At 40.4% G+C, this 23,309-nt stretch overlaps 1 protein-coding gene across 1 annotated transcript in view; it reads left to right on the forward strand.

The window, feature by feature from the left end:
• Sptbn1 (spectrin beta, non-erythrocytic 1) overlaps positions 1-23,309 on the forward strand; it is a 193,461-nt gene that overhangs the window by 125,252 nt on the left and 44,900 nt on the right. The window contains exons 4-10 of the mRNA XM_026399890.2: positions 11,265-11,438; positions 14,496-14,587; positions 16,173-16,253; positions 16,657-16,772; positions 20,016-20,128; positions 20,887-21,074; positions 22,324-22,441. Coding sequence (XP_026255675.2) covers positions 11,265-11,438; positions 14,496-14,587; positions 16,173-16,253; positions 16,657-16,772; positions 20,016-20,128; positions 20,887-21,074; positions 22,324-22,441 — 882 coding nt within the window. The remainder of the gene's footprint in view (positions 1-11,264; positions 11,439-14,495; positions 14,588-16,172; positions 16,254-16,656; positions 16,773-20,015; positions 20,129-20,886; positions 21,075-22,323; positions 22,442-23,309) is intronic.

The raw sequence follows: 23,309 nt of genomic DNA on the forward strand, positions 1-23,309 counted from the left end.
TAGATGCCATATTTTATACCAAAGCACATGTAGTTCCATAGGTAGTGGTGCCGCTGAGCCAAGACCTGACGCCCAGGGATAGGGCCCCACATCTGCACTGACATCACCAGGAAAATATGATGCTGGTGGTTGGCAGGGCTGCCAGAAAACCTTATTTTTAACTTGATCTCCACCTCATAACTTGACATCTATAGCAGGTCTTTCTGTAGACAGACCTGTGCACCTCTGACCACAGGCAAGGGGCCATGATTGTACCTTGCCCTATTATTAGCCCACTGACAGAATTGTGTTTGAGCTGGAGTAAAAATGGAGCCAACGTTTTCTCTCACTGCCTCTCTGTTCAAAAACAGGGACTTTACAAGATAGTGAAGTCCCATCTCATCTAAACTGAGTACTGTCCCTGCTGTTTGTTATCTGAACATGTAAATGCTACTGCCTCAATTTCTGTGAGGCTATAGGTCAAACTAGACAAGTAAAGAAACCCCCACTCAAAACCATGATGGTTACAAAAGAAGGTGGTTTGTGATGTGGGTGTCAGGCCCGCAGGGGGAGGGCAGACAGGCCAGTCATTTATTGCATTTTGATTTGTTTTCTTGAAGTGAAACTTGTTTGAGAGCCTAGGCTAAAATTACCATGATTTGTGGCTTACAAAAACACAATTTTTTTAACCAGACTTTTTTCCCCGCCTCTCAACTTTTTTTTCTTTTATTTTTGCCTGTTAATGTTTAACCTAACAAAACTGTTTACTCATTTTTATTTTTTAAAATATTTTATTTTTTTAGTTGTAGTTGGACACAATACCTTTATTTTATTTATTTATTTTTATGTGGTGCTGAGGATCGAACCCAGGGTCTTGCATGCGTGAGGCGAGTGCTCTGCCACTGAGTCACAACCCCAACCCTTATTATTATTATTTTTTTAATGTTTTAAAAGTAGCTAAAAGCTTTTTAAAGAGCTGGGGTTGTGGCTTCATGGAAGAGTGCTTGCCTTGTGTGCATGGGATACTGGGTTTGACCCTCAGCTCCACATAAATAAATGTAAAATAAGGGTATTGTGCCTATCTACAACTAAAAAATTAAAAAACAAAACAACTCACTAAAGATTACATGGATAGGAATCAGTTTGGTTGTTTATTTTTGTTGCCAATATGTTCACATCTTCTAAGTAAGGAGTAAATTGTTCACCTTTGAAGGCCTGTAATTTTTTTATACCAAGAAGATTGTGTCCTTGATAAAGTCCATAAAATAAACGAGATCGGACCCATTGCCTTATATCCTGAACAGAGCAACAAAAATATTAGTAGGAAGGGAAAAACCAACCAGTGAACCATAATTCTTAGTTATGTGTGAATACCTTGTACTCCTCTTCTTTTGCCATTAGGAATAAATTTGTAGACAGAGACCTAGGAGACTAGGGATCATGACTTGGAGATAGTCACCATTTCCACCCTCCTAGACAGTCAGTGTCAGAATTTTTAGCAGTGACATAGCACTTTGTAAAATTCTCAGTGCCTTAATTCATTTATTAATCCACTTCTTATCCTCATAGCTAACCAGGACTACAGGTTGAGCAGTTATTCATATTCCAAAAGTAAGGATACCATAGAGTGAAATAATACTTTTCTTCATTTGGACTGGAGATTTTCAGACTCTTTGGCCTCAGGGTATTTAGTTTTTGGAACTTTCTGGAACAGACACAAACCGGACTCTGCCATTGGCTGTTGAGGCCAGTAGGCCTCAAATTAGGGACCCTCCCAGCAGGGAAGAAAACTCCCTGAGGGCTGCCCAAGGGATTCTTGCATATTCAGATTCCAAAACTGTTGAGGTGGTTAGAGCTTCCAGGCCTAGATAAGTTAATGAACACAGCTAATGGTGTTGGTGTCATCAGATCATTCCATCAGAGTTTGGGTTTCTACACCAGGGATCCCTGGTCACGTGAATATTTGCACTCCATCTGGAGCCCTGTCTCAGCTAGTGTTCTGTTCCTGGCACTGACCACCAGTTTGGAAGTAGATACAGATAAATGTTTTGAGGAACTAATGGATTATCCAAATTTACTTTATCAGTAGATTCTTAAAATCCTTTATAAAGGAGGAAATAGAAGTGTGTGTATGGGTGTGCATGCATGTTTCTGAGTGAACTTGAAAGAAATGTTAGATGAATGATCCAGCAATTTTCACCCTAACTCCACCCCGGATTTTGGCCCAATAGAATTTGAGTTAAATTTAGCAAGTTTTAAGTAGGCATTTCTGTTATTAAGGAACTTGATTCTGATCCACTGTGGAACAGAAATTCCCATCTTCATCCCTGGCCTGGGCAGGCTGTGTGTCCAGAGTGTGTTCTCATGCCCCGTGTGCTGACATACCCTGTCTCAGGTATGTCAGCACATGGGGCAATGAGAACACCATAGGACTGAGCTGTTGGTGATTGGGATCAAATTGACAAAAAAAAAAATTACTTTCCAGCATCTTACTCTGAAATCACTGTGGAGTATGACTCTGCATAAAGGTCCCACTTCAGAATTCTCTGAAAATATAGAGCCACCCTTTACTTCAAATAAATCACATTGACACATAAAAGTATGAGCACAGAACCTGTGCTGGTCACTCTGTTATTGGACCTTGATCTCAGGGTCAGGAAAGAACAGGATTTGAGGGATGAAGGTTCACCCACAGCAGAACTGGTATTGGGAACAAATGGGACCCCTAGCATAATATCCTCAGGCCTGCACTCAAAGGTCATAAAGTTAACCTGTGCCTGCACCTTCCCTTCCTGGGCCTTCACAACCAAGAATGATTCTAGGTAAGAGGGCCAGTTTTCTGCCTTGTTCCTGTCACACAGAACTCTTCCCTCAATCCCTGCTGTTGCCAATCAACAGATGCCTTGTTTTTTGCTGGTCTGTTGTTTCCAGATAGTCTGTCTTAATCCATTCATCAGTCTCTTTAAGAATTGAAAGCCATTTTTTTTTTTTTTTTTTTTTTTTTTTTTTTTTTTTTTTTTGGTATTAGGGATTGAACTCAGGGGCATTTGACTACTGAACCACATCCCAGCCCTGTTTTGCATTTTATTTAGAGAAGGTCTCACTGAGTTACTGAGTTACTTAGTGCTTTGCTTTTGCTGAGGCTGGTTTTGACCCCATGAAACCTGCTTCATAGTCCCAAGCCACTGGGATTATATGCCTGGCAGTTTCTTGTGGGGGGGGGGGGCGGGGGTGTTGTTGTTTGTTTTGTTTTGTTGGCAACCATTAATTTTAAAACAGGCTGAGCTAGCTAGGTGGAGAAGATAGATTTACCATGAGATTTGTTAAGCCTTAAATCCTATATTGAACCACTCTGAGCAAGTTTTTTCATAAAGCCCTGTTTATAGGTCACAACAGCATGTATTATTTGTTGAAACAGGATTTTGTGGACTGCCCATAGAACCTGTTTAAATATCATTGAGAAATGGGAGAATTTACTTTTATTCCAAAAAAATCAGCCATGGAAGAACTTATTTGCCCAATACATTGGGGTCTAATTGTACAAATTGGGGTCTAATTATACAAATGTGAAATAATAGAGAGTTCTGTATGCTGGAGTAGCAAATGAATGATCTCAAAGCCCTAGGGTTTAGAAGGGGAAAGGAGCCTCTGAGTGAAGATACCAAGAAACCTTAGTAGGGATGGTGGGGCTCAGCTGGCCCAGGAGAGGTTCAGGTGTAGATAGCCAGAGGCCATAGCATCTGCAGGATGCAGGTGAGGGGTGCTGCAGGTGGGCAAGCTTCCTGGCTAAACTGGAGTTCCTTTTCTGAAAGGAGTGGTGATGATAACATCATCAGTATGTCTAATTTTTAGGATTTACAGAATACTAGCACATGTGTTATTTATATTTAGTTCTTAAGAGTCTAATGAAGTGGACAACCTGTATTACCTCTGCTTTATAGACAGTACTAACAGAGTTACAGTAACTTGCCTAGGGCCAGTGTTGCTGTACTTCATGTAACTTGGACTGTGGCCCACCCTGTCTGTCATACCCTCCTTTCCCACTGAGTTCTTAGCAGTGGATCCTGCCAGGGAAGAGACAGATAAGAGGTAATGGGACTCACTATGGTATTCCCTGAATTGTTTTGTTTTTTCAGTACTGGGAATTAATTTTCCAATGAACTACATTGCCAACCCTTTTTACTTTTTTATTTTGAGACAGGAACTAACCAGGTTATCCAGGCTGGCCTCGAACTTGCAGTCCTCCCAAGTGACTGAGGTTACAGGTGTGCCCTCCCACATCTGGCATCGCTAATTAATTTTAATTGGACAAAAGTCACTAATACTCTTCTGAAAGCTCAAAGTTTGATGTGTAGGTAGAAAGTTGGAGACTAGTGTAAAATGAATTTGGCTTTATTACCTATTAGAGGAAATTTTAAAATTAGTACCTCCCATTCTACCCTGTGTGACATTAGAGAGGCATATGTGTGTATCTGTGTCTCTGCAGTAAAAATTCACTTTTGATTGAAGATAGAAACATAAGCAAAGGTTGGTCAAACAGGTATCCTGAGTCCAGTTGGTGACTTTTCTTACTACTTCACCTGAACAGGATCAGCAGGTCCTTTAGAATTCATCTTGCATGATGATCAGTCTTATACCCCACAGTACCTAGCTTGTGTTTTACTGCAGGAAGTAACTACTTTGTAGACATTGTAACTCTAAGTGGCCATCAAGGCCAAGCAGCAGTGTGTGGCACTTGGAGGCCCAGAGGAGTCTTACTTCCCAGAGCTGGGACTCTGTCCAGCACTGCAGAATTGTCTTTCCAGGTGGCTTCAGGGTTCCTGTGGCTGCCTGTGGAGAAAGAGTGGCAGTTACTAAGGTGGGACATGGTAGCCTACCTCCCAGGGACCCCCCCAAAGCACCTTGCCAAGAACTGTCATTGGTGTCTTCATTTTATTCAAAAAGGAGGCCTGCTTGGCTCCAGAAAGTCTTTGTTTTCTATTTTCCATCTTTGGGAATATATTCCATATCTCTGCAAATCCTGAAGCCTTGCAGAATATAAATGACACAGACTCAAAGCTGCACAGTCAGTTGGGCTATCCAGGCAGAGCCAAGGGCCTGGGAAGGGACCAGGCAGGGAATTTGCCCAAGGCCACATTGTCTCAGGTAGGACTTGGACTGGCTGCTATAGTGAGCAACTAGGATTATATTTTCAGACCATAGAGACTTCTCCCTTAGACTAATAAAACAGATGGATCATGGATCTGGGACAAAGTTATAGTTGGTCTGCTAGCTTTTCATTATTGTGCCCCAAAGTACCTGACAACAGCAACTTAGAGGAGAAAATGTTTGTTTGAGGCTCACAGTTTCAGTCTATGGTCTGCCAATTCCATTGCTCTGAGCCTGAGGTGAGGCAGAGCATCCAAGTGGAGGAAAGCTGCTGAGCTCATGGCAGCCACAAAACTGAGGTTGGGGGCAGGGGTGCTGCACACTCAACAGAAGGAACCAGAGACAAAATATAGTCCACGAGTAGGCTCCCAGTGACCTATTTCTCTCAGCCACACCCTACCTGCCTACATTTAACAACCAGTGCAGTAATCCTTTGAAATTATTAGTCCATTGAATGGATTAATCCAACGATCAGATTACAGCTTTCATAATCTAATCATTTCACCTCTTAGCATTCCTGCTTCAGCTCATACATGATCTTTTCTGGGGGAAACATCTCAGAACTAAACCATAGCAATTTGTAAAGATTTGGATCAAGAGGCCTTGGGGAAGGGCAAAAACAGAAAAAGCACCTGTGAAAAAACACAGGATTTAGTGGTATATGAGGCAAAGGAAATCTTGCTAAAATGATTTAAGAGAAGGTCAGTAAGAATAAGTATGATTTAAAAGAAGGTCAGTAAAAAATAAGTATTTTCTGCCTGCAGAGCCCCCCTGGAGTCTTGGACCCACCAGCCTTGTCTTGATCCTTTGGGTGAAAGAAAGGCTGTTCAGACTGTTCCATCAGAAACAACACAGAACAGAAATGGAAGTGTTGCCTTGGGAACAGGCCCATATCACACTGGAAATCCGATGATAATTAGTGGAAGCAAGAGGGGACACTCCTTTCCTTGGCAGAATTAGCTACTCTGGGGGTGGGGCTTCAGAAAGTGTTTGTAACTGAGAGATGCACCCTCCCCCAACTCCCTCCATTGTGTTTAGTTTTCACCATTGTTATCTCTTCCTTTTGAGAAGATCAGGCTTAGTCATATAAAAATAGCTCCTAAAAGAAAACTATCCACCAGATAGGAACCAAGTCTTTTCCTTCCTTTCTCTGGAGAAATGTGTACCTCTCTTCCTTGTATTCTATATTCTGGGTTCTTGGTGTAGCCTAAAAAGAGTGACCTTTAGAGTCCTGGTTTGTCATATACTGACAGATAATGTCATCTTTCTGAGCCCTGTTCTGTAAAATGACAAGAATAATAATTACAATAAATCAGGATATTTTGAGGATTAACTGTGATCACGGCTATAAACCACCTAACAGAGAGAGGTGAACACACAACGGTTGCTCAGTAAGTGGCAGCTAAGAATTTTTAGATCATGGAAGCTATTTAGTTTACCAGCATGTTTCCGTGTATAGCTCTGGAAGATCATCATTATCTCTTGAAATTTATTTCTTATAATACTTCCTGACCTTGCCCCCAAGTATTGTGCCTTAAGATATTGAGAAGTCCTCTCTGAAGCAAATAAATCACAATGTAGTTGGCATACTTGAGCTTTAGGTTTTTTTATGGGTGGGGACTGCAGATTGAATCCAAGGTTTTGAAAATGCTAGGTAAGAGCTCTACCACTGAGCTACATGCTTGATCTTTTACTTTGAGACAGTTTCGCCAAGTTGCCCAAGCAGTAGTCCTCTTGCAGTTTGGATTACAGACGTGCACCATCATGCCCAGCTTTGAGATTCTTGACCTGCCTTGTATTGTGTCACCAGTACATCATCTGACCTTGCCATGTCTTATTTATTCTGTCATATGAGGGGGTTAATATTGCACTGAAGATGGGTGAACTTCAATTATGAAATACGTGAAAGTGATTTAAATCATGAAGGTGGGGTAATAGGATGATAAAGCAAGCCTCCCAATAACTTTTATCACACAATACTTTGTCCAATTTGAATTCCTTACTGTTGTATGGCAGTAATAATAATATTTGTTTAAAATCTTTGTAAATCAGGCTTATTGGACTTCTCAATAAGCTTTGAATTATGGAGTTCTTATACTGAAGCCCAAGGGTCAATATTTCTGTATTTTTACATCCTGTTCCCATCTCCATCTTACCCCTCCATTGGGATACTGCTCCTAAAAGAAAACCACGTTTTCTCTATCACCTAATCTTTCTCTCCACTCTAGAATTGAATTTGGGGTGTCAGGGTTAAAAGGGTAATATTGTCATCCCTGTACTTGGGGCACATTTCTCTTTGGGTTTTAAGTGTGCCCTTCAGTTGTCACGGTCAGCTTCTCTGACTCTTACTGAGAGAGTCCTGTACTCTAAACATTCCCATGTCTGCAGAGAGCTGTGCTACTTCTGAGCAGTTCTAACTCCATGGAATAGAATTTTGTTTGAAGCAGAATTTTTTTTTTTTTTGGAGGAAAATACTTTGCACTGAAGATGAAGAAGATGAGAACTCCTCTTCTTGTAGCCGCTCTGTGAAATAATTGTGGATATTATTTCCATTTTACTGATAAATAGTTGAGAAGTAAACTGTTGATTTGTTACAGTGTGGGCGTCATCATTTTCTATACCAAATTGGCCAGCAGAAGCATGTGCAGATGTGGTGTGCATGTTTATGTTTTAAAGAACATAAAGGCAGAAGCAATAGGAAAATTGCAAGCAAGCACATGTTCACATGTGTACAACTTTAGAAGGAAAAAAACAGATACACATCCCCTCCCCTCTGGCACAATTTTGAGGAAAATAAAAAAAAAAAAATTTTGACAGTTTTCTATTTCCCCTGACTTTTGGTAGGGTTTGGTTTGGTTATTTTGTGGGTACTGGGGTTGAACCCAGGGGCACTTTACCACTGAGCTACATCCCCAGGCCCTTTTACTTAAATTTTGAGATAGGGTCTTCGAAGTTGCTGAGGCTGGCCTCAAACTTGCAGTCCTCCTGTTTTAGCCTTCCAGGTAGCTGGAATTACAGGTGGGCATGCCACCTCATAATTTTGTTTCTTTTTCTCTTTTTTGCACTGCTGGGGGATCCTCTTGCTTACTGGGCAACTGCTCTACTTCTGACCCACATCCGCAGTCCCATGCTCTAGTATTATAATGGCTGACACTTGCCCCAAGTACTTGAGTTGCATCCAGATCTGGAGTGGACCATCTTTAGCTCATCTGGCATTGCCAGTCAGTATGAGGTCCCTGGGATGTGCATCACATTGCTTCAACCTGTGGGAAAGCATCATCATCCTCCCTTACACATGTCCACGCAGAAATGTGCCCACATTGTACTGATGTTTTGACTAGTTTTCTTGTTTGTGGAAAGGATATTCTGGGAGGACTCTTTCTTTGCTGCATTCGTTTGAATGTGAACCAGACTGAAGTGATCATTTGAAATCCGGGTCTTCTGGACAAGTGTGAAAGAGCAATGGCTTTGTTCTTCTGGGTAGACACTAGGAAGATATCAGCAGCCCCCGTCTATTCCTTGTTCTCTTTTTCCTTAGGCCTTTCCCTTTCATCCATATTGTTCTCCTCATCCCAACTTAGGAAGTAACCTTTTCTGCCTGTAAGAGATAAGACTCATGAGAATTTTCTGCTGGGACACACAGAATACTTCTGACCTCCTTGCTCTGCAGGGAACAGCACCTGTAGGTGTAGGGAGACCACTCACTACCTCACTAGCCACGTGCACAAACATTGAGAGGAATAAAAAAGGCCTCGGAACAGCAGGAATAAATGTCAGAGCTCCTGTACCAGAATTCACACACCTTTTTTAGAGGCAGCTAAATCTCCATCACTCAGTTTGTAGCAGAGTTTTAACCAGGCTTCATTCTATCCAGCAGCCTCCTGGCTATGAGAAGAACAAGAGGCTGCTGTGAGTAGTTACTTTTTCAGTAGTGAGAAGTAGTAGTTAACCCAAGAAATGATCAGGAAAAACCAAAAGAGCCCATGTGAGAAACAGATGCAGAGTTCCGCACTTCTCACTAGGGAGAGGTAGCCCTGTCTACCTCACCAAGGGCAGCACTGACCCACACACATCGAGGAAAAAAGACCTCTCCACATCAGGAAGAAAGGTCAGAAACCCCTGTTACCAGCATTCATATACTTCATCTTAGAAGCACCTAATCCCATCCCTGTGTAATGACATAATGTGACTCAGGAGGCTGGTGGGAGTGCTTCTGAGAGAGAGTGTCAACCTCAGACAGTGTCTATGATCATATCTAACCCTTTTCCTGCCTCATTAGAGTGCTCATCTTTTTGCAATGCCTGGGGATCAACCACAGGGCCTCATACATGCTAAGCAAGAATTTACCACTTTTGATAAGGCCTCTGCCTGTAATCTTATTTCTTTGATGTCAAAGTACATTCTTTCATTCTTTTTAATCTGGGTCTTCGGGACAAAGTGTGAAAGAGCAGTGGCTTTTGTTTTTGTTTTTGGTGCTGGGGATTGAACCCGGGGCCTTGTGCTGGCAAGGCAAGCACTCTACCAACTGAGCTATATCCCCAACCCCATTCTTTCATTCTTATATGTCCTTTTCTGTAGGAGAAAAGGAAGTATAAAATAATATAATAATCTGAAACTGGGCATAGTACACTTAAATGGCCACTTTCACCCAAATAACTTTACTTTTAGATGATCTCCAGCTAGTAAGTCAGTAAGATCTTAACTATAGAGGAAAAAGGCAGGAAATGGGCAAGATATTTTCTTAGGGCTGACTGCTGCACACCTGGCCTCCTTTTTCTCATGAGGTCAACTCACCTGTGAGTGTTCAGTTCACTTGTGCACATGCCCTGTGCTCAGAACCCAACCAGAGACCCCTAAGGATACAGCAGTGTAAAGCGTCATGCCTGCTATCTATCAGCCAGCAGTTGAGTTGGAAGTAAGAAGAGCAATATAAGAAACAACAGAGAAAATAAAAAATATGGGGCAGTGATGAGTTCCTGGACTACATTGGTGTGTAGAGTTGTGAGAAGAGACCTCTGAGAACTGGAGTAGTTGTACATGTCTCCAAGAAGGAAAGACAGGCCTTGACCTGAGACTTGGAAGTTGGGTGGGACATGGTGCAATGACAAAAAAGATTTTAGGAGGCAAGAATAGCAGCCACCAAGTCAGTGAGGCAAAAATGCATTCTTGTGACTGGGAGGGTGTGAGCTTCCTGTTGGGTCTTTTTGAGATGATGACATCAGCCTCAGGTGCCCCCTGGACCAGAGATGAATGGGAAGTGGAAAGCAGGTGCAGGAGTTGGGTATGAACTTGGTTTTGGCACATAGATAATAGTGACCTAATGAAACTGTGTGTATATACACATGTATACACACAACACATAGTAGGAAGGTAGAATAAAGGTAAAAATATTTACAGTAAATATGTTATATATTTGTGTGTGTAGCAGATACCATAGAGATATACATGGTAGGGGTGTGTGTGTGTGTGTTAGTTATATATGTGTGTATGTATATATTTGTTTTATTTAAAATGTTTACCTTACAAGGGCCTCATTTTGATTTTGATACAGCTGGGGAAAAGGAAGGAACATTTGGGGTATTCAAATTATACCCTAATTTTTCTACTCTCCTTTTTCTCCTCTTTCTTTCTTTTCAGTAAGTCACACCCATTTGTTAAACCCCTTCCCCATGCCCCTCACAAAACCACCATTTGGAAATTCTCCTGACTTGGTGGTGTGTCCCATCTGTATTTTGCACCATCCTTAGGAAGTGACTCAAACCAGCAGGTGGCAAATCTATTTTTATATTGAAAATAATCAGAAAATCCTCACAGGTGTTAGTCATGCATCTGCAAAAAGCTTTGTAGATGGCAGCAGGAGCACTGAAATTCTCTGAAAATTGGGTTCACTTTTTTCTATATTTCCCATTTCTGTCCTCATTTATAAATAGCTTCCACAATTAAACCTCTGGAAAGTAATCAGAGGGGGGTTATAATTCCCTTAAGTAAACTTTTCTTTTCTAAGACTATTAGATAAATGTGTATTTGAACCAAATGAGCATACAAGATTTTTAGTGTTTTGGGTCAGGGGAACACTGCATGACAGGCTGTCTCTGCCCAGTTGGATGATCTGTTTCCACCTCTGCTCTCATTTCTAGCCTAAACCCACCAAAGGACGAATGCGCATCCACTGTTTGGAGAATGTGGACAAGGCCCTTCAGTTCCTGAAGGAGCAGAGAGTCCATCTTGAGAACATGGGGTCCCATGACATTGTGGATGGGAATCACCGACTAACACTTGGCCTCATCTGGACCATCATCCTTCGCTTCCAGGTAAGGAACTCAGTCTAGGAATGCTGATGATGCTCAGAACTTAAGCTAATCTCACAAGTTCAGGCCTCTTGGCGGAGATGACCTCTCTATTCCAGAGGGACAAGGCAGGGAGAGCAGGTTAAAACTGCATCTCAAAGTCAGGGGTGTCATATCTGGCCCTCAGGACTAAGTGCTGCCCCTGGAGGCATGTAGAAGCTATTGTATCCTCCTCCCTCCTGCTCCTGACAGTCTTGGTTCTCCTGTCAGATGGACTCAGTGGTGGGAGTTTCCAGGCTGCATCCCTGCCCACCACTTCCCCATCTTGTCTGGTCTCTGACACTTCACTTTGCCAGGCACAGAGGTATGAGGATGAGGCTGATGCAAGTCTACTAGCAGTAGACTCTGAACTTCACCAAGTGTGGAAGTATTTTAAGTCAGAATGTACTTTCAAGGTCATTTTGACCAAGAAGTTTGGAGCTTTGCCCAGGTTTCTGACCCATAAGAGCTCAATATTTCAGGATGAAACACCTCCAGCCTGAGTCCTGGCTCCTTCTCCAGGTGTATGCTTCCTGCTCAGGCTTTTCAATTAAAATTTGAAAGGCAGGAACCACTTTTTACCCTGGTGTCAGGTTACTCTGCAAACAAATATCCCAACAGTCCTGTCTCCTGGGTGACTGTGCACTCCATGCCTTTCCTTCCTGTTCTGCCCCTTTGATAAAGATCTGATTGATTTTTCTGGGCAAATAAAAACCTCACACAAATGAAAAATCAAGTTAGAGCCGTCTTTGTTTTTGTACTGAAACCAACCTGTGACTAATCCACTAATCCCTTTTCCTCCTCACTTTGCCTAGGATCGGGCTTCAGTTTGCAGTGTTCTGGGTGTGCATGTGTGTGGAGGGGGAAGGAGGCTAAAATGGAGTCACATTCAGAAAGGGCTCCCTGACTGGCTGGTTCCCAAACCTGGCTGATCATCTGCCACCATTGTGAAAGCTTCTTAATAATTCAGATGTTTAGAGCTCAGCCCAAGTAGATCTGAGGAGGGGACCACTGTTGAAGATGACATAGCTTAACAGAGTTAATTGCAATCATCAAGGACATTTTTTCCCCCAGACACAACTCTCATGTAGTGTCTGACATTTAGTTCCTGAATTATTGAAAATGGAGTGAATGCTATTAAATTCACTTAATTGTTGCTCTCATGTATTATGCCAACAGATATGAAAATAGCAAAACATTCCTTGAGCTTGACCCCGGTTTTGTAGAGCAAAGCATTCTATGTCTATTGCCTTTGACCAATGGTAATCAGAACATGGAAGGGCATTCTGACTGTGGCTTTTCTTGACAGCGGGTCAGTTCCCATGTCAGGGAGCTGGCACACACAGCCCTTTTCAGGATTCTCAGCATGAATTGGGTTGAGTTGTTGGCTAATTAGCTTCCTGCCAGCTTTTCTTTTTCCATACTTCAACCTGTGAATGCTGATACAAATTTTGCCTTTGAGGGAGGTGCGAAGGTTGCCGATGCTAGTGTATAGCCTGTGGTGTTGATTTCTTACATAACTCAGCCTCTTCCACCTGTTCTACCGATCAGCTAAGGCTCAGCTTCTGCAGTAAAGCATCCTGTATGTCTACAGAGATCTCTCCTTCCCCCTTAAGTCTTAAGCTCCCTGTTCCCAGGACATGTCTTGTACCTATGTAATAGGAATCCATTGATTACTGATGGCAACACAGGTTTTAGGCTGCTGTACCTTTAAAGAGAATAAAAGATGGTAAGAGAAACTGGAAGTCTTGAGTTGGCCTAGTCTCAGAAGTAGCTATCTTCATTTCAGAAGGGTAGCTATAACTTGTTTCTACATGGGTAAATCTGGAAAGAGATGCCCTTTTTCATATAGAAGTGTGAGAAAACTGACAATGTGTAGTGCACACAGTTCCAGCCTGTCTTTCCTTGTGTCACTTAGTGATTGAAGATTACTCTTTCTTGTTCACTTTCCACATGAGCTAATGATTCTAATAAAAGAGTTTGAGGTTTTTGAAAATTCAGTCTTCACATTCTTACCACAATTAAAAATGGAGATTTTTTTTAAGTACAGTTATTTAAATTTCTAGGTATTTTTCCTAGTTGAAAGTTTACGACATTTACTTTTATTTTTAGATATGTTGTCCTCCTTGTATCTCTTTTGAAAAGAATTCTGGGAGATATTTTTAGATTGAATGGAGGGGGTTTGACAGGAGGTAGGTCAGAGAAGCTTGGGATGGCTAGAGCTGGAAGATGAAAGATAACCTTCTGGGCTGATCCACCCACTTCCAACTCCCATCCCCAATTTAATTATGCTCAAGAAACTACAGGCAAAGGGTAACATCATAACTGGGAGCTGGCTCCTAGCCCAAGAACTGCTATTTACCAGGTCCTTTCTATGAGCACTTTCTTTACCTCATTAAGACACATGGCAGTGCTGTGAGGTAGACGTTGTAACTGCCATTCCTCACATGAGGAGTCTGAGGTACTCAGGAGGTAGAGCCTCGATTCACCCAGTTAGTCTGGGTGACTTTGGTGCCAATAAATGAGACTTTATATTGAACATACGTTGTTTATGAGGGGCTTGCAAATGCAAACCATGGAAACACAGCAAAATTTAAGCATTCCCTTTTTCTGAATAGTGCCTGTATTCTCATCAACGAAGCCCCCATATTTATGTGAAAAAATTGTTATGAAAAACCAAACTAAATATGTTTCTGGGCTATGATAAAATTCCAAGTATGCTGTGAGAACTATTGTGCTTGCTTGTAGTTGGAAAACCAGGTTCTCAGGGGCAGAAACAACTCTTTAACTGTGCTAGGAAATAATGCAGGTTGCCATTTTTCCTCCATCCTTATCTCTGTAAAATATGAAGCCCAGCCCTGGCTAGTGCTTCTGAGCTGAGCCTTTTACTTTGGGAAGCAGTTTTCATTGACATGTAAGCAAGTAATTTGCAGGGTGAGACTTTGATCCAAAGTTGACTTTCATATAAATGCAGACCTGGTCTTCAGTGGCTGTTAGGCTGCTAACCCATCTATTTGTCAAATTTTTGTTTATAAATCTTAGATCCAGGACATCAGTGTGGAAACAGAAGATAACAAAGAGAAGAAGTCTGCCAAGGATGCCTTGCTGCTGTGGTGCCAGATGAAGACAGCTGGGTGAGTGAATGCAAAGGGCATCGGGCTGCTTCTTCCAGGACAGAGTTCTGCTTTAGTCCTCACTTATAAGGTGCTGACAAGTGTCTTTTCCATGGCTTCCATTGAGGAGGCTTGTTAACACATAAGCAGTTACTATGTTGACATTTCAGCTAGCTTTTGGAATGGAAGGAGTTCTGATTTATAGTTTGAACCTGTCATATTTCTTCGATCAGAGGCATTCACTTTTTTAAAGGATGCTCCAAAGACCATTATATTTTGAATTTTAAAATCCTGGAAGCATTATTAAGAATCACACCCACTGTATTTTTAAAATGCTTTTGAAAGTTTTCTTCTCCCTTTAACTTCTGCTGTTTGGGGGAGCTTTGCTCAGTAAACTTGAGAGTAATCTTTATGTCCAAGTTTTCCTTTCTTTTATTCTTTCACTGAAGGTTTAGTGAAGATAATTTAGAGAACTACATCTCTTTTGTTGCTCACCAAAGTTTTCTGGGCTCAGCTGGTACTAAATCTACAAAGTTATGTTATCATCAAAGTATTTTAGTCATATGATCTTTTTTGTTGTTGTTGTTAGTCATATGTTCTTAATGAGAATTGATTTTATATCAGGTAAATTGGAGAATTACTCTCAATACTACATGTACCTATAACTAATGAATATGAAGTATGGAAACTGTGAAGAGCTTAGGACCTAATAAGCGGGTCAAGTCAGATAATGATTCTTTAATCAACTATAGGTAACAACCTTATTCATAACCAGAATGGTATAGAATAGCTTGTTGGGGATAAGGTTCAAACATAGGCAAATTTTTAAGAAAGGTACTTAACTGTATATAAAACTTCATACAACTAAGTGATATAAGGGAAAAAGAAAAGCTGAGTATCACATGAAGAGGTAGCCCCATCTGCCTTTGTATCCCAGAGTGATGTGTATATTCGGTTCCCAATGACTGCTGGTCCTGGTATCTTACTATGTGGAGTAGAAAGCCAAAGGAAGCAAGAGGCCTCAGCCATATCTCTAGTTATGGTCATTTTTTTCCAAAGTAAGAGTAGTGCCTTAAATCTAGGGCACAACACAGTTCATGCCTTTTGAGAGATTGAATTACCAAGCAGGAGAAGCCACATAAGATATATATTTTATTTTTATTTTATAGCGAACTGAAGTTGACATAATTGACTTTAATGATAGGTATTATCTTGGATTTTACAGTGCTTAGCAAACTTTTTTTTTTTTTCATTTTTGCAGCACGAGGGATTGAATCCAGGGGTGCTCTGTCACTGAGCTATACCCCCACCCTTTTTAATTTTTTATTTTGAGACAAAGTTTCCTCCCTAAATTGCCCAGGCTAGCATCAAACTTCTTGAATTTTAAAATCCTGGAAGCATTGTTAAGAATCACACCAATTATATTTTTTAAATGTTGTTGAAATTTTTCTTGTAATTCTCCTGTCTTGGCCTCCTAAATTGCTGAAATTATAGACGTGTACCAGTGTGCCCAGCTACAAACACATTTTTAACACTGCATTTAGCAAAAGTATAAACCTTTATGTGGTAATTCTGTTGATTTTCTCTTGTGCTTTGTTCTTGGCAGGTACCCCAATGTCAACATTCACAATTTCACCACTAGCTGGAGAGATGGCATGGCCTTCAATGCACTGATACACAAACACCGGTAAGTCTAAAGAAATCATGCTAACAATTGTGGGATAGAATATTGCTGTTCTTCCAAAATAGATCTTGGTGACTTATGATTTTCAAGTCCATTGCCTTAGATGTTATCATACCACAGTGGATATTTCTGCATTCCATGTGAGGAAAATATGGGAGAATAAGTAAATTATCCAAAACAAAATAAGCAAGTTAACACATTATCTTTCATTCTCTTAATATATTCTATAAATGTTTATTCAAAAATCAGGTGTCATTGTTAAATAATTACATAATTTTGTAGTTTTACTATACTAAGTGGTTATTTTAACATTTTTTTGGAGTAATGATCAAGTCTCATTAGTTACATGATTTGCTTCCAAGCCATGATTTTTGTTATATTTGGCTGTGTTGTTTGTTCTATATAGTCCTGATCTGATAGATTTTGATAAACTGAAGAAATCCAATGCACACTACAATCTGCAGAATGCTTTTAACCTGGCAGAGCAACATCTTGGCCTCACTAAACTGCTGGACCCTGAAGGTAAGGACTCAAGGAATGAAAGGTAGGATTTTAGCAGCAAAGGTTTAATATAAAATCTGTCTTGTGTCCGTACCTTTTATTCATATAGTATGCTTAGATATCAAAGAAAGGGGTCCTTAATTTTGTGGAAATTTAAATAGTCTGAAGGAGAAGGTGTGCTAGGCAAAGGGAAGCAGGTGAGTTTGAGCACTGTGGATCTAGTGGGAATGGTGGTTAGGCTGACAATAAATGAATACCCCAGGAAGGGTTGGGTGCCCCACAAGCTAATTCCTTTAGAGATTGTTCAGCAGGCAATGGGGAGTCCTTGTAGGGTGTTAGTGCCCATGTTCATAGTACACAACCTGGCATAGATGTTCAGTGATTGCTTGCTTATTGACATTCACCTGAAGGTGAATGCTTTGGGATGGTTGGAGACTGAAAAATGGGCTGAGCGTTGTTTGCTTGTGAGCAAATAACTTATAAATGAGGAAAGTGCATCTGGGAAAGGGAATATGGGTAGAAGCAGCCGCAGCACTGAAAGTTTTTTTTTACGGCTGACTGCATCCCATTCTCCTCATGAACTAACTATTCTGCTCTGGGGCTGTCTGTAGTAGCCTGAGCCCCACTGCAGGTGACACAGCTGGCCTGTGTGGGAGAGTCCACAAAATCCGAATTCCAGGTTTTATTTCAATGTGGTCTCTCTGAACAGTGTTTTCTGATTTTGGAAAACATTTAAAACATATAAGCATTTGTTTGTAGTGCTGGAGCTTTATATATTCTCTTAGCTGTGAGCAAGTATTGGTGAAACTATGTGTATATGAGTGAAAGTTTAAAGTTCTTATAAATATACAACAGGAAGTTTAACTCCCCAAGGGCAAATTGAGGTCATGCGGCTGCCAGGCTGGTTTGCTGCTGTTTTCCAGTGCATCAGATTCGCTGATATGTTCTCCACAGGAAGCTAAGATAAAATTATGTTTGTGCTAACCCATTAAATGATTTCTCAATATAAACAGAAAAGTAAAATTCTTTCAGTCATGATAAATCTTCATGCTTTAACCCCTGCCTTACTATCAAAGGGAGACTTGCCTCAGCCCTTTGTGCTTTTACAAAGAATCTCTTTTTTTTCCTGTCACACTGACAAATGTTTCATTAACTACTTCTTTAATTTTTCTAATGATCAACCAGTATAAAAAGGGGATTGATATTTCTCAGATCACAAAAACAGAAGCTAAAAATGGCAGTTGATATGGTCCTGTGGGTTTGATATATTTTTTGGTACTGGGAATTGACCTCAGGGGTGCTTAATCACTGAGCAACATCCCCAGCCCTTCTTTGTATTTTATTTAAAGACAGGGTCTTGCTAAGTTGCTTAGGGCCTGGGTAAGTTGCTGAGGCTAACTTTGAACTTGTGATCCTCTTGCCTCATCTTCCCAAGCCACTGGGTTACAGGCATGTGTATTTTGTCTTGATTATTAGTTCTTAGTCCCAAGCTAAGATAGACCCAAATATTATTAGTTGTCCAGTGCCTCAAAGATTATCAGTTAAAATATACTTGTAGACCAACTAAAAAAGAATTTTTTTTTTGCCTGTTCAGTCCTTTCAATTATATCAGCATTTTATGTTTATTAAATTATATACATGCCTGACATTTTATTCAGGCTATCCTTTAGTTCTCTCTTCTCTGGGCACCTTGGTGGGGCTGAGCAGACCCAGGAACCCTCAGGGGAGAACAGTACCTGTGATCTGGTGGTTACTGTCATTGGCTGCTGTGTTGACCTTGGACTGGGAGTGTCCCAGCCCTGTGCCCTAGGTGTTCTCATGTTTAAAACAAGAGAAACAATCTCAATTCATATAGGCTGTTTGGAGAATAAAAATCAAAGTATACGTATGAGTGTATTTTGAAGAAGAGCCTGATGCATCTTCTCAGAGCTATCCTATTTGTTCTGTACTTAATCTGAAACAGGCTAGTGCTGCCCTCAATACTGCCATACTAAAGACTTGACATATTCATCCATTTGCTTCCTCACTCAGTAAATATTTAAGTATTTACCTACTTTGTGCAGGGGTAACACACTAGGAATTTGGGAGGTGGAGTGACATAAGAGGCTAAGGCAGGGTAATCTTACCCTTGGGGAATGAGTCTTGGAGGCAAAGAATAAAAATAATACCTGGCAGAAAGTGGACTAGGTGCCCATATATGCAGTACTAAGGGAGAAGAGAGAGAGAAAGAATAATTCCAGCTGTGGAAATCAGGAATGGCTGTATTGATTGGAATTATAACTTTTGAGTTGGATCTTGAAGGATAAAAAGAAATGATGGGAGAGGAAGGCCATTTCAGGCAAAGGGAAGTTAAGAAAGGAAGGCATTTTGGATTTTTTTTTTTTTTTTTTTTGCATGTGTGTGTGTGTGTGTGTGTGTAGGGTCAGGTTTAGTTTGAATATATAGTCCCTGAGAAGAAATAGGCTCTAGAATTTAGAAATGTCTAGAACAATGCTTGGCACTTAGAAAAGACTTGATAAATATTTGAGGGATGGATTGATGAAATAAAAGGCGGGGGGCACTTGCCTAGCATGTGTGAGGCACTGGGTTTGATTCTCAGCACCACATATAAATAAATGAATAAAATAAAGGTCCATCAACATCTTAAAATTTTTTTTAAATAAATAAATAAAAAGACAAGGAAAGTTTCAACCAGATTCTGAAGGACTAAAGGGCTTATACTATAATCTTTACACTTAATGGCATTTTTGAGCTAGGAGAAAATGTGTTCACAGTCGTGCTTCTGGAAGAATGGTCTGGGTGCACCGTGTGCAATGAGTGGGGTAACAGAGAAACCCAGCGAGGGAGCCACTGTTTCAGGTTTGATTCTATGATTCTGTGGCTAACTGGATATGGGTAACAAGGAAACAAAGATGTCTAGACTGAGTGACTTGGAGAGATTCTGGTGTCATGGCAGAGATGAGAACTCAAGAACCACAAACTCAGTTTGCTGGCAAGGGTTGGGAGTGTGTGATAAGGCAGGGAGCCAAACACATTGTGTAGAAGGCATTTTATGTATATTTGTATCGTGTTGTAAATCAGTCAATCATATGGCTTCATCCTCATTATCCTCATAATAATATAGCAATGACAGAACTCTCAAGTGTAAAGAAAGGAAGATGCTGGGCAGTTCAGTGTAGTCGCACAGCTGTTCCAGGTTGTTACTGCTGCGTGGGTGGCAACATCATGAGTAGCACTCTGAAAAGAGTCTTCTCTGGATTACAGATATCAGTGTGGACCACCCTGATGAGAAATCCATTATCACTTATGTGGTAACTTATTACCACTACTTCTCTAAGATGAAGGCCTTGGCTGTTGAAGGAAAACGAATTGGAAAGGTAAGATCACATAAGTTTTCTAAGTTGTGATGCAGAATTCAAATCAGTCTTCCTGTCTTGCCACCTAGTACCTTATTTTTCTATGAGCTCATCATGATTGTGATTGCAAACCCAGTAACTCAAGACAGGGAAGTGAGCAGAAACTTCTTCCTGAAGGGCAATGAGAGGTGGGAGTGGGTGTGATGGCTGAAAGATCTAGGAAGGGAGCCCCAGACACACTCTTCCCCTCAACGTTTCCAGAAAATTGGGTATCTAAAGTCTGATAGAGTCTATTAATGTGATGATGACCTTGAAATCCTGCTGGCCACAATAGAAAAGGCCTCAGTCTTATGCTTTTTACTTCCCATGTGGCTAATGTTCACCTGCCATATTTTTTCAAAACACCTGAGATCCGATGACATTGTCCTCCCAGTGCAATGAAACAGAAAATTCATGGGACAGGATCAAACTAAATTAAGCCCTTTTTGCTTCTCTAGGAATTTTTGTAGGTTAGACTGTAGAAATCATTCAGAATCTTTTCCCTGAGGGTTGGGAGGTTATAGAACCAATTACAGTTGAGTTAAGCTGTCTTTGCTCACAAATAATAGCCACTGGCTGACTATTAGCAAATAGTTCCTTGAATTAAAATGCTTGTGCCAGAGCATCACAGAACCATTTCAAAGCCAGTCATTGAGTGTGCACATGCTCATTGTAGGCTTACAATCATGTTTTCCTTGCATGGTGATAGAATCTTGAGTTTTTCTAACTCTTATTTATAGGTGCTTGACAATGCTATTGAAACAGAAAAAATGATTGAAAAATATGAATCACTTGCCTCAGACCTTCTGGAGTGGATTGAACAAACCATCATTATTCTGAACAATCGCAAATTTGCCAATTCACTGGTTGGGGTTCAACAACAGCTTCAGGCATTCAACACTTACCGCACTGTGGAGAAACCACCCAAGTAAGATGCACATTGTCATGTATTACCATTAACTTGGCAGGAGAGATTATAGCATCCAGTAGACCCCCATTTTCTGACTTCTGTGATCCCATCTCTTAACTGAGTACCTCTCAAATGCCCTTTCTCCCTTTCATTTGCTTCTGTGTTGCTGAGATTTATTGTAAATCATGCCTTCCCCTTGAGCCCTGTCTAGCAGAAATGTGCCCTTGACATACAGAATATGTGAGAATCTTAAGAGCTGATACAGGTCCCCAGTCCCTACTCCAAAACCCTTCTGCCAAATGTCTTTTAAAACACCATATTTTGGGGGTTTTAGAAAAGTAGCACCGTGTATATGTTGTGTAGTATAAAACCTAAGGTGTATCTGAGAGAGTAACCTATAGTTAGCCTACTAAATCTGTAACACAATATATAAACATTAATATCATGTTAAGTAAAGGAGGAAAGTCAGTGGCAACATGCCTTTAATCCCAGCAGTTTAGGAGGCTGAGGCAGGAGGATCACAAGTTCAAAGCTAGCTGCAGCAAAAGCAAGGCACTAAGCAACTCAATGAGATCCTGTCTCTAAATAAAATTCAAAATAGGGCTGGGGATGTGGTACAGTAGTCGAGAGCCCCTGAGTTCAATCCCCAGGACCCCCCTTGCAAAAAAAAAAAAAAAACACAGTAAATCGTTTCATATCCTTTCACATCATAACAGTTTTGACTTTTCATATATATAAAGTTCACAATTTTCAAGTAAGGATTGTGAATTTTATCTCTTGTTTACTCTAGTTCTGAAGTCATTCACTTTTCTGTAAACTCTGTTGTAAATTTCTTGGTGAGGTCTCTGAAACCCATTGAAAATATTTGGAAGACATATAAAATAATCCTAGTTAAGTGCATTCACTGGGCTCTCTGAATCAAATAAGTCCACTGTGCAGGACTTAATCTTGATTGATATGATTAATAAAAGAGTACAGTATGCCCTGACACCTTCAAATATAAATCCCAGCAACAGCAAGCAACCACAAAACAAAAGAAAGAACAAAACTTCCACAGTTTGGCATATTCGAAGGTTTGTAAGGACCAACAGCTAACCCAGTCCACTGCTGTCTAACACACATTTCACATAAATCAGACCAGAGAGAAATAGCTTTTAAAATTGTGTGACTGTGTGAAATGTGTTTTTCCTTTAGTAACAAATGAATTTTCCCTCTTGAAAGAACAAATTTACTGAATCATGTTAATCACTATTTTCTCTGTGCTTAGATTTACTGAGAAGGGGAACTTGGAAGTGCTGCTTTTCACTATTCAGAGCAAGATGCGGGCCAACAATCAGAAGGTCTACATGCCCCGAGAAGGGAAGCTCATCTCTGATATTAATAAGGTAAAACATCCATTCAGTTCCTTGTTGGCCTGAGCTCTTAACAAGCTTCAGGTTCTATCTTTTAGTCTTGGTGTCTTAGTGTGCAGGAGAATGGAAGGGTCTCTTGCTGCCTGCTGAACTGATGAATGCCAGGTGTGGCAGAGGGTCCAGTGATTATTTGTGGTAGGCCCATCTATTGGAGTTTTAGGGGCAGTGTCAGATTTTATCAAACCAGCCTTAGTCTAGGCCATTTACTTTGTTACTCAGATTTATATTCAGTTTATCCCTCATTTGTCTGAAGCAGTCATCTCAAATATCTTCACATTATACAAAGGAGAACTTAAAACTTTATTTCATGTATTTGAACCTAGAGGTTGTGGGCTTGAGATGTTGGCTCCTTCCATCAGAGAGGCAGATAAATAGTTTTCCATTATTGTGCATACAGTTATGTCTGCAGTTATAGAATTTCACAGTGGGAAATTAGAAAACTCCAAAACTCTACTTAGTTGTACACACTTTAAATTTCTTTGGAATGTTTGGATCTTTTTTTTTTTTTTTTTTTTTTTAATGTGAATAAGACACATTATAGAGATGAATTTAATGTGGACAATGGGTCAGGATTTTGAAACAAATATTCAGACTTAGGAATTTTTTTAAAGTAGCACAAGATGGAGTAAATGATTCATAACATGATTTTGTTCTGAAAAAATAATTTATCTTTTTTTATGTGATCAGAGCTATTTAAGATAATTACTTTTTTTCCTTTTTAAAAAATAAAGAGATTTGTAATTTAATTGTATTCACCCCATATCTGTACTGTTTTATATTCCAAGTATAATACAGGATCTTTAAGTTTCCTTAGGGGCAAGTGTCCCAGGAGGCTACACCA

This window comes from Urocitellus parryii, chromosome 12 (assembly GCF_045843805.1).
Source record: "Urocitellus parryii isolate mUroPar1 chromosome 12, mUroPar1.hap1, whole genome shotgun sequence".
Classification (NCBI taxonomy): Eukaryota; Metazoa; Chordata; class Mammalia; order Rodentia; family Sciuridae; genus Urocitellus; species Urocitellus parryii.